This window comes from Cyprinodon variegatus, unplaced genomic scaffold, assembly GCF_000732505.1.
Source record: "Cyprinodon variegatus isolate N-32 unplaced genomic scaffold, C_variegatus-1.0 Scaffold69, whole genome shotgun sequence".
NCBI lineage: Eukaryota > Metazoa > Chordata > Actinopteri > Cyprinodontiformes > Cyprinodontidae > Cyprinodon > Cyprinodon variegatus.
Window position 1 is genome coordinate 736,342 of NW_015150522.1, and position 13,491 is coordinate 749,832.

Here is a 13,491-nt window from a genome sequence, read left to right on the forward strand (position 1 = left end):
GGATGGATGGATGGATGGATGGATGGATGGATGATGGATGGATGATGGATGGATGGATGGATACCCTGTTTAATTTCACTTTTCCTTTTTGACAAGAAGACTTTCTAGTAAATCTTGGCTAAGCCATCTTTATCTATAAGCACTCTGAAAACAGCGCAACCCAAAGAAGTGCTGAATTATATTTCAAATATAAGCTGTTAAAACCAGTGAGGTCAAGTACAAATACTTTGTTACCTTATTTAAGTAGAAATTTTATCTATCAATACTTTACTGGAGTAATTATTTTCTAGACAACTTTTTAATTCTCCTCCTTACATTTTTTTTGCAATGATCTCAACTTTCTACTCCTTACATTTAAAAAATAGACTCAATAGTTTTTTTTTCATTGAAGCCCATTAACGTAATGTCTTGTTGGACTTGGTGATGCTCCAACTTGTTGTTGGTCACATACCAAAATAGTTTTTCAAGATGATGCAAAATTAAATCTGACATGTTACCATTAGTTATAAAACTGAGAAAATTAAGTATATGGAAGTTATCATCCAGAATTGTGAAAAAATATTCCTTTCTTAGGGTAGTGTAGTAACCAGTATAAAGTTTAAAAGCATATGTTCTTAACTTTTTTTTCCTGCGTTGCTTTTATTTTTTAGTAGTTGAAAAAATGCTAATTTTACATTTTTACTTCAGTAAAAAAAACTTAAGTTATTAACTTAAGGAAGCTTCTACAAAAGTTTTTTTAAACAGAAGGATTTCTTCTTCTACTTGAGTCATAAACTTTACTACTTTTCACAGCTCTGCTAAAAACAAATATATAAATCAAAGATGTTATAAAGCAACTCTAACAAAAAAAAAATTTAAACCAGTAAGAAAGATTATATTTCAGTTGTTCCTAAAAAAAAACATACTAAAGTTCATAAATTAAAAATAACAGTACAATAATATTACATGTACTGGAAGTGTTGCTTCCCTCTCACGTGTTAGAGCTAAATTTGCTAACACTTGTGTATAATCTTCTCTCTCGGCCCATATGTAATTTATGTCTTTAATGGAAGTTTTTTACCTCCCTCCCTGTCATTACACTGCATGTAAATGCCAGTCTCCTACACTGAAGGGAGTTTTGAGTTAGCCTCTCCAGAAATACGACTCTCATGCTGCCAGCCACATGCAGCCTCCCGCCCCTCTGTGGAATATAGACCTCCTATTTATAGAGCTGGCAAAGGCCTGGTTGAGCCTGCGCTCTTCACAAACCTTTCATTTAAACAGTCACCCATAGCAGCCCACCAAATGCACAGTGACACACAGACAGAAGGAACAGGATGTGCCTGCGCAGGTAGAGAGAAGTGAAAAGTATAAACTAGGAGAAGCTTAAAGGGGACTGGATGAACAAGCCAAAGAGCAAGGAAAAATCTGATGGGCAACTGAAGGCCTACTGGACTTGATTGGCACAACGATAAACTTTTCCACCTGTTATTATGGAGACCTATTGTGGAAGACCGATGTCTGGATAAAACTCTTAAAGGAGTCAAACTGGAAAGGAAACTTTTTTTTTTTAATGGACAACACCAAGACAAGACAGTAAGCAGGACTAAATTGAAACTTTAGTGGACATCTGCTGTATTATGTAAGACAAAGAAAAATATGGTTTATTCAGTGCTTTTTTAAATGACTTTTCAGCACTCGATATAAATATCATTTAAGGACTTGTGTGTCAGTAAAAAAGCACATTTTAACTTTTTTGCTCTGTGAAAACTGACTGAGAAACATCAACACATCTGTCTGTAAATGTAACCTGATTTAAAGCATGCTGCTTTAATTACAAGGCAAGTTCAGACATTTGTAATTAGTGGTCATCTTTAAGAGCAAACCAAGAAAAGGGTGAGGTCCATGTGAGAAAGGAGAGTAGGCCGTAAGAACACCAACACTAAGTCAAAGAATATTCCAGAGGAAGACATCAAGGTCTCAAAGGCTCATCAACGTTATGGATCCTAATGGGGGACATTACCTCAACAAGGACGCTGTGCTGTCACCTTTAGGTGCAGCCCGAATATGCCAGCTGGTACTTGGCTGCACCATAATCGCCCTGGTGTCCCACAGCGCAGGTTACAGTGCAAATTATGGGACTTTCTGCATGTTTGTTTGGTGCTTCTGCTTCACCATCACACTGGTCGTGTTCACCTTGGACATCACACGGCTCCACAGCTGCATGCCAATATCCTGGGATAACTTCACTGTGGCCTTCGCCATGTTAGCAACACTCATGTACATCACTGCTTCTGTGGTCTACCCGGTTTACTTTCTGCAAACAGATTACGCTGATGAGGACTATGAAGTTCAAATCTACCGCATTTCTGTCACAGTCTGTTCCAGTGTTTGCTGCTTCCCGTATGGAGCCGAGGTAATTCTGACCAGAGCAAAACCAGGAGCTGTGGTGGGCTACATGGCCACAGTGTCTGGTCTACTCAAGGTGGTCCAGGGTTTTGTGGCCTGCATTATTTTTGGGGCTCTTGCTAATGACAGTGAGTACAACCAGTACATTGCCACCCAATATTGTGTGGTGGTGTACAGCCTTTGTTTTTCTCTGACGGTGATCGTCATCATATTGACGGTGTCTGGAAGAACGTCAGCCCTGAGGTTCCCCTTTGATCGTTTTGTGGTCGTCTACACGTTCTTTGCTGTGATCCTCTACCTCAGTACCGCACTGATCTGGCCCATCTTCAGCTTTGATAAAAAGTACGGCAGCACTGCTCGTCCTGAGGACTGTCCACGTGGTGAATGTCCCTGGGATAGTAAGCTGGTTGTGACAGTCTTTACATGTGTCAACCTAGTGTTATATTTTACTGATCTTGTTTACTCCCAGAGGATTCGCTTTGTCTCAAGCTCTGCTGTCTAAAATACAAAAAAAAAACAATGTTTTCCAGATTTTGTGAAGGACATAACATAATAGTATTATATGTGAGAAATATCTTACATTTACAAGGCAGTATTAAATATATTACTTTGTGCAATTGCCTCTGGTTTGGGTCTGTACATGTACAGCCTACTAGACTTTGTCAGTCTTACAAAGACTGAGCGATTTATTTATTGATTTTTAATCTTTAAGTAGAAGTAAAATGCATCTTATTGATGTATCTAGTATGTAAAGTTGTTAGTGCTTAAAAATGTTTGTTTATTTCTTTATAAATGCCATATTGTGTTAGTTACAGGATAACTGGTTTGTTATTTTTGACAGAAATGTAAATGTAGGGGATAAAATGAAAAATGAACCCATTTGTCTAAAATATAAAGTTGTTTTTTTCTGTTTCTCTACATTATGAGCACTGAATGAGTGTAGCATTCTTTATCTTCATGTTTTTAATATTCGCCATGTTCAATAAAATGTCCAAACACATGCCATGTTTCAATCAATTCAATGGCTCATCAGGTTAAATGATAAATGGTTTATCACATACATAATTTTCATCTTTGTTATTATTTATATAACACTTGTGGGGAGAGACTGGAAAAAAAAAACTTTGGTACTGATGGTTCAAGTCAGAAAATGTAAATCACATGGCAAAACAAGCCATTATTTGACAAAGTAAAAAAATTTAATTTAAGTTATTGGATTATTTTACAATCATGTCAAGTCATCTAATAAATTCTACTTTAGCAGCTACCTATCAAGGTAAACCTTTGGCTTCAGAACTCGGACTGTTTTATTTATAACATTGAATTTGAGCTGGCCAAATTAAATGTTTGTACAAATCATTTGCAAACTAAATACTGTATAAACAAATTAATTGTGATGTAGATTTTATAGCTTTGACGCTACACAATCATGTTATTTTCAACAGCAGTGTTCAGAGAAAAAGATTCTGATGTCAGCCTTAACAAACTGCACTGGAGAACCAAACTGGAAACAATGTGGGTGGCAACATCTGCTGTTACTTATCTCAAACTTAAAAATAAATATGAGTTTAGAAATTACATTAAGCCCAACTGCACTGAATTTTAATTCATTTTAGCTTTGCCAATGAACATGACCAATGTAGTGGCTATTAGTCACATGAGGTAAATAGGATTTATTTATTTATCCATCCATCCATCAACTTAGACTCTTAGACTTGTTTTGCAGACTAGAAAGCAGAGTGGTAGTTTAACACACATTTCTCTGCAGCTTTTCTACTATAACCCACCTGTTTCGCCATTCAGAAAGCCTCTTGCCCAGATCCAAGATCAAATAAACTACAAAATAATCCTACAGAAGTAAATCATGATAATGTAATTGAAATTAACCTTACTCCAATAAAGCAAAACAGTAAAACAATTACTGTAGTTTACTGAAAATAAGATATCTCTCCTAAAAAGAGTGTGTTGGTTAATGGATTAATTTGTAAGAATCTGATTGATTTATGTTGACTTACAGAAACCTGGCTGCAGAAAGATAATCATGTTAATCAGGATAAGTAGGGCAACTCACTCCAGCAATTTAAAATTTAACATCACCAACAATCTTTCAGTGGGGTTTACTGATTGGTCATAAGTAAGTCAATAGTTACAATTATTTTAAACATTTAACCATTAGTTACTTCAGCCAAATTGTAAAGCATCAAAACGACCTCTGTTGGTATATTTTTATTGTCCACTGGGACCTTATTTTTAAGATCAGTTCAGACTTTGTATCTGATTTAGTGTCAAATACTGACAAGCTCAAAACAGTAGGCAATCTTAAGATACATGCCTACCATTAAGGGGATAACTTAAATGCAGCCTTTAATGCTATCATAGATTTAATTGGCTTTGTTCAAAACGTCCATAGTCCCACACATTCTCATTGTCATACTTTGGATCTTGTTACATATGGCACTGATTGTGAAGAAATAAAAACATTTCCTCAAAACCCTGTCCAATATGACCCCTTTTTAGTAAGCATCAAACTTTATTTTTTTTTTCCCTTCACAAATTTATCATTTTGTTGATGGGGTTGCTTCTTCTCTGCTCACCACTTTAGACACTTAACTCCTTTGAAAAATAAATACTTTAATAATAGGATGGTGACTCACAGCTTTAATTTAGAGCTACAATTGATCAGGAAAAAACAATTCACTGCTGTTTACAATTACCCTTTTTAAAGCAAGAGCAGCATATTTGACTTGAATGAAATGTGAGAAAAAAGAATAATCATAGCTCTGAAAAAGTACTGATGGACGTTACTAATGATATGGTATGTAGTCCCGTTAAATTTCTATGGGAATTAAGGGAACCGCACTGGCCTGGAATCAACTTTATTTGACTGGAATTGTCATAACTAGTCATTTGAATCACATATTAAATAAGTTTCTAGAATATTCTTCTTACATTTATGGAATATTGCAAACAGAACTATCTAAGGGGGGAAGCTGACAAACTAGTCCATGCATTACTTCAAGCAAGGCTTGACTGCTGCAATTCTTTACAGTCAGCAAGTTTACTAAATGTTGTCTAATGCCTTTAGCTGACCCAAATCATTGCAGAAAATGGTGGAGTCAGAAAAATTGTATAGGTGTAGCCAGGCAGGGACTAATGTTCACTAATGGGTGGTTGAAAACGAATAGGCGTAAAAACCAGTTCAGGGTTAATCTGCACTACTCATACCATACCAGCAGGAAAACAAACAGGCCCAAAATCTGTATTTTCCAAATCAATTACTGAGGACAGACTAGATTTTCATCAAGCTCTTCTAATGAATAACCCATACAAATACATATATGCTGTCTAAATTAAGAAATCCATGATTCTGTTTAACATACTCAATAAATTGAACAGTTGTTCTTTAAATGTAATTACAAAGGAGACTCCCGAACATTGACTGTTTTAGACAAAATGTTTAGGGTGGGGCCTGTGTCTTCTAATGAAGGCACAGAGCAAAAGAATTTAAAAAAGCAAAAAAATGACAAAGACAAGTCAAAAAGGGTAGGAGTTCATTTAGTATAACAACCCAAAAAGCAAAGATTACAGGCTCCTGTTTTAACAGATTAAGTTGTGATCCTATCTTAGTGTGACTGAAGCTTAAAGCCATGCTACCTTTAAATAGTTTTTAAATTGTAGTACAAATTATTAGTAAGAATTAACATTATGATAGTCCAAGGGACAAATGAGTTACAGTCTTTTCTTTCATATCATCACGTGAAATTAATTTACCACTACACTACAAACAATTATCTAAAAAAGAAGATATTTCTTAGACCATTTGCACTTAATTTAAGTAGGTAATTATAAAGATCTGTCAAAATATTAATTATTTTTTGTGTTAAGATTAAGATAATTAGATATGCACCTGAATTAAGTTTATGGGTGTGTTTTTTTTTTTTATTCATTTTAAGCATAAACCGTCTTATTGCATTGGCAAATTGTCTAACTGACCTGCTCCAATAAAGGGAAAATTTACTTATTTCAGGAATCTGTGTATTATGTATATTACAATTTTTGCAATGTATGTTTTCAGTACAGGGGCCATACCAGGGGCCATGACCCCTGGTATGGCACTGGCCCCTGTTAGAACTGCCTATGCTCCTAGATGAGTTGAAACTCTCCCTTGCTCTGCCTTTATATGGACATCATTACACATTTGGATGATGCTTGTCACAATAGAACTACAGCCTTCCAGAAGAGAACTACAAAAAAAGTTAAACAAATATTGGCCAACAGCTGAAGCTCTCCATTGTAAAACCCAATGCATATATAAGATGCTTATATTTGCATGTGCCACAAGCAGTACATGTCAAGAAATAATGAAATCTGTGAAATGGCCCTTCTGATAATCACAGTTATCAGAAGACCACTCTGTTCTGTGATTCAATCAGCCGATACCGATACTATACCGATACCGTCTGTTTGAACTTGACGTGTGTGTGTATATAAGAAGAACTGCATACTACTTGGATGTAAAATAATTGCCATCACGGCTTTGTCAAGCTGCTGCCTACCTTTGTGAAGCAGGAAAAAAGACTATTACAAAGTCAATCCAGTAGAACTTTTTATTGCCAACCTGGAATGGGTGACCATAGTTGAATAAACTTTTGGCTCTCAAAATGGTATCGGTGCCCTATTTGTTGGTACTCCCCGATACCAATACCAAAATTTTAGTGCTGGAACAGAGCCTTGGCCGATACTGGTATCGGTGCAACACTAGTGTATAATACAAAAAAGCATAAGAAAAGTTGTAATGTCTTGGAATATGTTTCCTTTAGATATAAAAAAATATCTGCACAGTAAAGAGCTAAGAAAAGACTACTTGCATTGCTAAGATGTACTGACATATAAATAAGAAAAAGTTATAAAGTAGAAAAAGAATATATATATATATACATATATAGAGAGGTCAACTGAGTTATATTGATTAAATGAAAGTATTATGTTGTAATTTCTAAAAATACATACTTTAATATTTAGGTCATATGCACTGTGATACAAACCTACACAATTGGCTCCTCAGCTTTCCAAATCCCGCTCATTCAGCTCGATGATTGGTTAAGCTTGTTACGTATTGGCCAAACTTGAAGCTCATTGGCGGATTCTTCATGTCAGTCACTGCTCTTTTCACAGGTAGATACAGGAAGTAGGGAGAAAACCAGAACACGCAGGCCGTGGAGCCCTACCGTTTTTCTTTAGTTGTATCAATTTAAAGGACCCTCTCTTTTTTATAAGTGCATTTTCCCCTTTGAAGGTACTTTCTGCCCAAAATACGATTTTAATCACCACGTGACGTCATTCGTCCGGATAACAGGAAGTACGAGTTTGTTTACTAACTCAGGAAGACACGCATGATTGGGAGACGGAGAAAAACGAGGGAAACCACAATGAAAATCAGCGACTAAAATTGCTTCTGTTTCCAGGCATAATGAGTGTGGGATTCATTGGAGCAGGCCAGCTGGCGCAGGCTCTGGTGAGGGGCTTCTCGGTTGCAGGTATATTGAGACTTTCAACAGGTTTTGACACGTGAACATAGCAGGGGTGCACTAAAATTGTTTCCGTACATGTGTCTCCTCTAAGGTGTCATCGCCACCCACAGGATCACAGCCAGCTCTCCAGACACTGAACTCCCCACAGTGCAGCAGCTCCGGGTGGGGTACACTGTTATAGACGCCAATGGGCATGCTGTCAACAGTCTATTAATTTTAGACATTTAATTATGCATCTGAACTGGTTATTTTAACTCCAGGGTAGTGATTATTAATCAAATATTTATCGTTATTTAAAACAGCCAATGGGTAAACAAGTTAGAATTTATATAGTATATTTTTTTTTAACAAAACAGGATGAAAATTATATGTAAAGTGTAATTATAGACATATTTTTCTGATGATATTTAGTTAAAGTCCAGGACAGGTCATATTTAAACCTACTTGATAGTTTACCTCTGTTATAAGAAATGACCTAAACGCTTTTTAAATAGTTTCAGTCTCTGTTTTTAGCGACAGCTGATCCATTTTTCGGTGAAATTTAGGTTGAGGCATTCCAGAAGTTCAATGTTTTGTTCTGTTAATGTGTGTTTAAGCCAGATATTCCCATATACCAAACATCTGGCATTTGATTTAAGGTCTCTCTAAATGTTGAGATATTTCTTGATTATTTTTGCCCCAATTGTGTATTGCCTAAGCCTAGATGTGTTTTTTTTTTTCACCATTTTTTGATCATGCAAATTGCAGTAAATTCATCCAACTTTTGTTGAATCTATTGAGTGCAATCATCATCAGGAAATCCTATATTCACCCTTAAAAGGGAATTCAGTGAAATACTTTGAAAATCAAAATTTCAAGCCAATACTTAGTTATTGGAATCCAGAACAAGACCTTATTACCTTTGTAACATAAAAAAAATATGGACATTTTGATGGCAAAAAAATAATTTCAATGCAATAACAAGGAACGCCAACTTGCCTGAATACATTAAGAAAAATAACAAAAGAAATTAATGAATAACACTCTGAGAGGGAAAGAAACACATTTTTTTTGGTACAACATAACCTTAGAGGTATTAATGCTGATACTGGCACTTTCATTTTTTACTTTATAAACCTAAATAGAATTGTTAACCAGGCTTATTAACTTTTTTTACTTTTCAATTAGCTTTTTACCTTTTTTTCCTTTTTTTCAACTTAATTTACAGTAGGTAAATATATCATTCAAGGGCTCATCTAATAGGTCAAATGCCAAAGTGAGATGTACAGCCATGTAGCAGTATCTTTGCTGAATGGCTGGATATAGATCTTGTGCTTCTAGACCTCACTGAGGGACGGGGGGGATCCATTTGTAAGGGGTATGCAAGTGATCAAAAATGGTAACTTGCCCTATAAATATAATACTTTTGCTAATGATGAGTGTATATTAGGGTTCTGACCACAACTTTGCGTTTTCATTTGCTTTTTTAAACATATAAAAATTCTTAATGTACAAATGCTTAAGCTTTCCTGTTTTTGACATGTGTAGAAGATGGGTGTGAACTTCACCACCAGCAACAAGGAGACAGTGAACAAAAGTGACGTCCTTTTCCTGGCTGTCAAACCCCACATCATCCCTTTTGTTCTTGATGAGATCGGGCCAGATATTGAAGATCGCCACCTAATTGTTTCATGTGCTGCAGGTGTTACTATCAGCTCCATAGAGAAGGAAAGTCACAGTTGTGGCATTTTTCCCCCCCTTACTCATAATGAGTTAATAATAACTAGTTCTTGACAATTCTGTTGTTGGTTTACAGAAACTGCAGCAATACCGGAGTTCTCCAAAAGTAATGCGCTGCATGACCAACACTCCGGTGGTGGTGCGGGAAGGAGCCACCGTCTACGCCACAGGTACACATGCAGAGGTGGAGGATGGGAAGCTTCTGGAACAGCTGATGGCGAGTGTTGGTTACTGCACTGAGGTGGAGGAGGACCTGATTGATGCTGTCACAGGCCTGAGTGGCAGTGGACCTGCCTATGTGAGCTCATTCTGCTTTACAGCCTCCAGTTCATCTAAAAAAATACTTTGATATTGGCAAAATCGCCTTATAACTGTTGTTATACTTGCGATCTTGCAGGCATTCCTAGCTGTGGACGCACTTGCTGATGGTGGAGTAAAAATGGGCCTGCCGAGGAGGCTGGCTGTACGCCTCGGAGCACAAGCCCTGCTGGTAGGACGCCAGACGTGACACTAAAACCCATTATAGTTATGATAACAAAATACACCTGCTCAACACCAATCTTATCTATACTTTGCTACATGAGGAAATGCTCGTAAACATGTTTTTTTATTTTTATTTTCCTATCGTTCCATTTATTATTAAAATCCATTTTTAAAGATTTGGCTCTCAGGTTTTCTAAATCCTATAAATGATGTGCTCTATAGGGCCAACCTCATATCTTAGTTTTGTTATTGTGAATAATGCCTTAAGTATATGAGAAGTACTGAATGTTTTCTACTGAGATAAAACGTTGGATCATAGTGTCTTCTAAAAGTGTTCATGCCCCTTCAATTTTCCACCACTTGTAAGTGTTTTACCGAAACATTCAATGTATTTTATTGACTGTTTATAGACCATAACATCATAAGGCATTACATAATTGAAAAATAGAAAATAGTTTATTTCTCAATGCAAATATGAAATTAGTTGTTTCCATGTGTATTTTAGCACCCTTTTACTATGATACCCTAAATAAAATCAGTCTCACCAACTGCCTTCAGATGTAATGCTTCTAAATAATTCTTTAATATGTAATTTAATCTATTTTGTCTCTTCTATGAAGGCCTCTGAGACTTGTTCTGAACAAACAGAATCAAAGAGCAAGAGGGATCAGAATTATCTACCTAATAAAACAATAACCAATAATTTGGTCCTCTTATGGAGCACTGTTCAATAGAAAAATGAAAACAGCTTCGGATCTACCAAGACACACCAATACTGATTGGCTGGACAGTGAAAAATAATCTGAGGAACTGGTAGCAGGCTGTTGCACTGGAGGAGCTCCAATCCCACAGCTCCAGAGGGGGAATCAACGTATGAAGTTGTGCACATTTGGGATTTATCCAGTTATTGAAAGAAAAGCCATTTTTAATAGAAAGTCTGAAAAGTTTCTGCTGAAAGTTTTCCACAAGTAAATGCTTAGCTCAGATGAAGCAGCATGGGCTATACATGGAAAATCCCTTTTTGTTGTAAAGCTAGATGCATATTACTCTGAGCAGACAATCACCTCAGGGAAGCATGGTGGTGGCTGCATTATTCTGTGGGGATACCTTTGTTCAGCATGGACCTGGACGATATTTGTGTATGGGAAGACGGTTGTCATTAAATACAGATTATCCTAGAAGAAAGCCTTTATAAAAGATGCAGAAGACTTAGTAATGTGGCTAAGGTTGACCCCTCAGCAAGGCAGTCGCCCTAAATATACCTCTGAGCTGAGGAGCCATTGGTTAAAATATAAAATGTGTGCATAAAGGGAATTAAACTAGAAATAGTTTACAAGTCACTGTGGGCTTTCACTTCTGTCTCTATTGCAATGGAAGCAGTACATGTGTATTTACTGGGTATGAAAAAGACCATTTTTTGCAGTTTTTATTTCCAGTGTGCATCTTTAGCCTGTCTTTACTTACAGCAGACAAATTAAAAGCTTGTTTTTTTTAATATAATATTCTTATTTTTTTCTGTTATTTTAAAGGGTGCAGCTCGAATGCTGCTGGACTCAGAGCAACACCCTGGGCAGCTTAAAGACAATGTTTGCTCACCAGGGGGCGCCACCATCCATGCCCTTCATGTCATGGAAAGTGGTGGCTTTCGAAGCCTCCTCATAAATGCTGTAGAGGCCTCTTGTGTAAGAACGAGGTAGGTTGATGAGACTCATGGGTATCAGAAACTATTTCAATTTTTTTTCCAATCACATGCATGTACCAAAAATGCAATTATTAATTAATCACTTGTGATGTAAAATGAACTTTGGACAGCAGATGGAGCTATACGCTGATGTATTTCAAACATTAGTTTATGTTTTCCTGTTTTTCAGTTGACTGATCTCATACATTATTTAAAGCTATTTCATATCTTTTAAAAGGGAACTTCAGTTTTTGGCTGACCAAGAGAAGATCTCTTCAGCTGCCATCAAGAAAACCACCCTGGATAAAGTTCTTCAGCAGCCAGGAGTCACTGCAGAAACTGTCAGTGTCAGAAATCGTGGGATCAGTATGTTTAACAGCTCTAATCCTAAGATCAAGAAGAACTGAATCCATTTTAAAAGGGCCCCTTTGCAGCATTGTATGTACAGTCAGAAAAAAACACTGTTTAAGAAAACAAACCTGTCATAGAATACTGTTAAGTTCTCACTTCAGGGAGATAAAAGCGGATTTATGCCAAGACTACAGGCAAAATATGTGAGCAATAACTTTTGTGGGGATTTTTTCATTTGTTTCCTCGGTAGTAAAATAAAGTCAACATTTGGTGGGGAAACTTTTTTTTTATTATTTCATATAATATACATCTTTCTTGTGAAATGTATCAGCAAATATCTTACTTTGTAAAGTAAATATTTTTGCTCTACCAAGATTGTTCTTATATTTAAAAAGGGTGCTAAATACAAGATAATCCTGGGGGGGAAAAAACTCTTTATGGCTACAGAAGACATGGGATTTAGAAGGAAGTTCATATTCCAAACTTAACATAAAGATGAAGCTAAAATGTGATTTAGAAAATTCAGTTCAATTCAGCCAACTCCCATGTCAGAGGATAAAGAGAGCACATCCAGCCAGTCACAGTCAGAGAAACAGGACACTGGAAAAACAGGCCGATCTCCAACATCTATGAACAGAGGTGTCGATGGAAGCAGCACAGCTGATATTTCTCTCCAGGGTGGTGCCAGAGCCAAACAGGAACAGATGAGGCCAAGCTTCTATGAGAAAAGGCAGAGAGAGCATAACGTTAGAGATTGAACTAACAGATTCTGCAGAGTGGGAGAATGGAGATAGAATGAAGCTGAATGATAGTGGTCCCTATGTCCTCCAGAAGTCTAAGCCTATAGCAGCATAACTATAGAGGTAACTATAAGTTTTATCAAAAAGGAAAGTTTTATAAAGCACAAATGAGTTGTAAAAGGCTTATTTTTTGTTGCCTGCTACCTAATAGAAAGATGTTTGAGGCATTTTGCACAAAAAATTTCCAGATGTACTCCAAAAACCACAAAATCTTTGAAACACAAACTACTTACTGATTCTTCAAGCCATTGGTTGTGTTTTATTTTAATTAAAGGGATAAAGTGGGTAATTCACACCACCCTTTTCAATGTGGACAAAAATATTGAATGTTTTCTACTTCAGTGATCAGTTTGAAATGACTGAATGGGAATGTTTTCCCCTTTAGTTTTAAATCTTCTATGTTTGTGTGTTTAAGTATACCGTAACAAACTCTTACAGGAAGTCAGTTAATTTACTTTTTAAGTTTTACTGTTAATTAAAAAACAGTACAATAAGTTTTGGTTACGAATCTATTTCAAATCTATTTTTAAAACATGTT

General features: G+C 36.3%; 2 protein-coding genes across 2 annotated transcripts; both read left to right on the plus strand.

Moving 5' to 3' along the window:
- Positions 1-1,247: 1,247 nt before the first annotated feature.
- myadml2 (myeloid-associated differentiation marker-like 2) lies at positions 1,248-3,395 on the plus strand. The gene has a single exon (XM_015372133.1). It carries the CDS (start codon positions 1,979-1,981, stop codon positions 2,888-2,890), a length of 912 nt encoding a protein of 303 aa, XP_015227619.1. The 5' UTR covers positions 1,248-1,978; the 3' UTR covers positions 2,891-3,395.
- Positions 3,396-7,554: 4,159 nt separating this feature from the next.
- On the plus strand, positions 7,555-12,503 carry LOC107083177 (pyrroline-5-carboxylate reductase 1, mitochondrial-like). Its single transcript, XM_015372184.1, has 8 exons — positions 7,555-7,747; positions 7,854-7,925; positions 8,011-8,081; positions 9,447-9,626; positions 9,715-9,936; positions 10,036-10,128; positions 11,651-11,814; positions 12,041-12,503. The coding sequence occupies exons 2-8, from the start codon at positions 7,859-7,861 to the stop codon at positions 12,207-12,209; spliced, it is 966 nt and encodes a 321-aa protein (XP_015227670.1). The 5' UTR covers positions 7,555-7,747; positions 7,854-7,858; the 3' UTR covers positions 12,210-12,503.
- Positions 12,504-13,491: the final 988 nt, after the last annotated feature.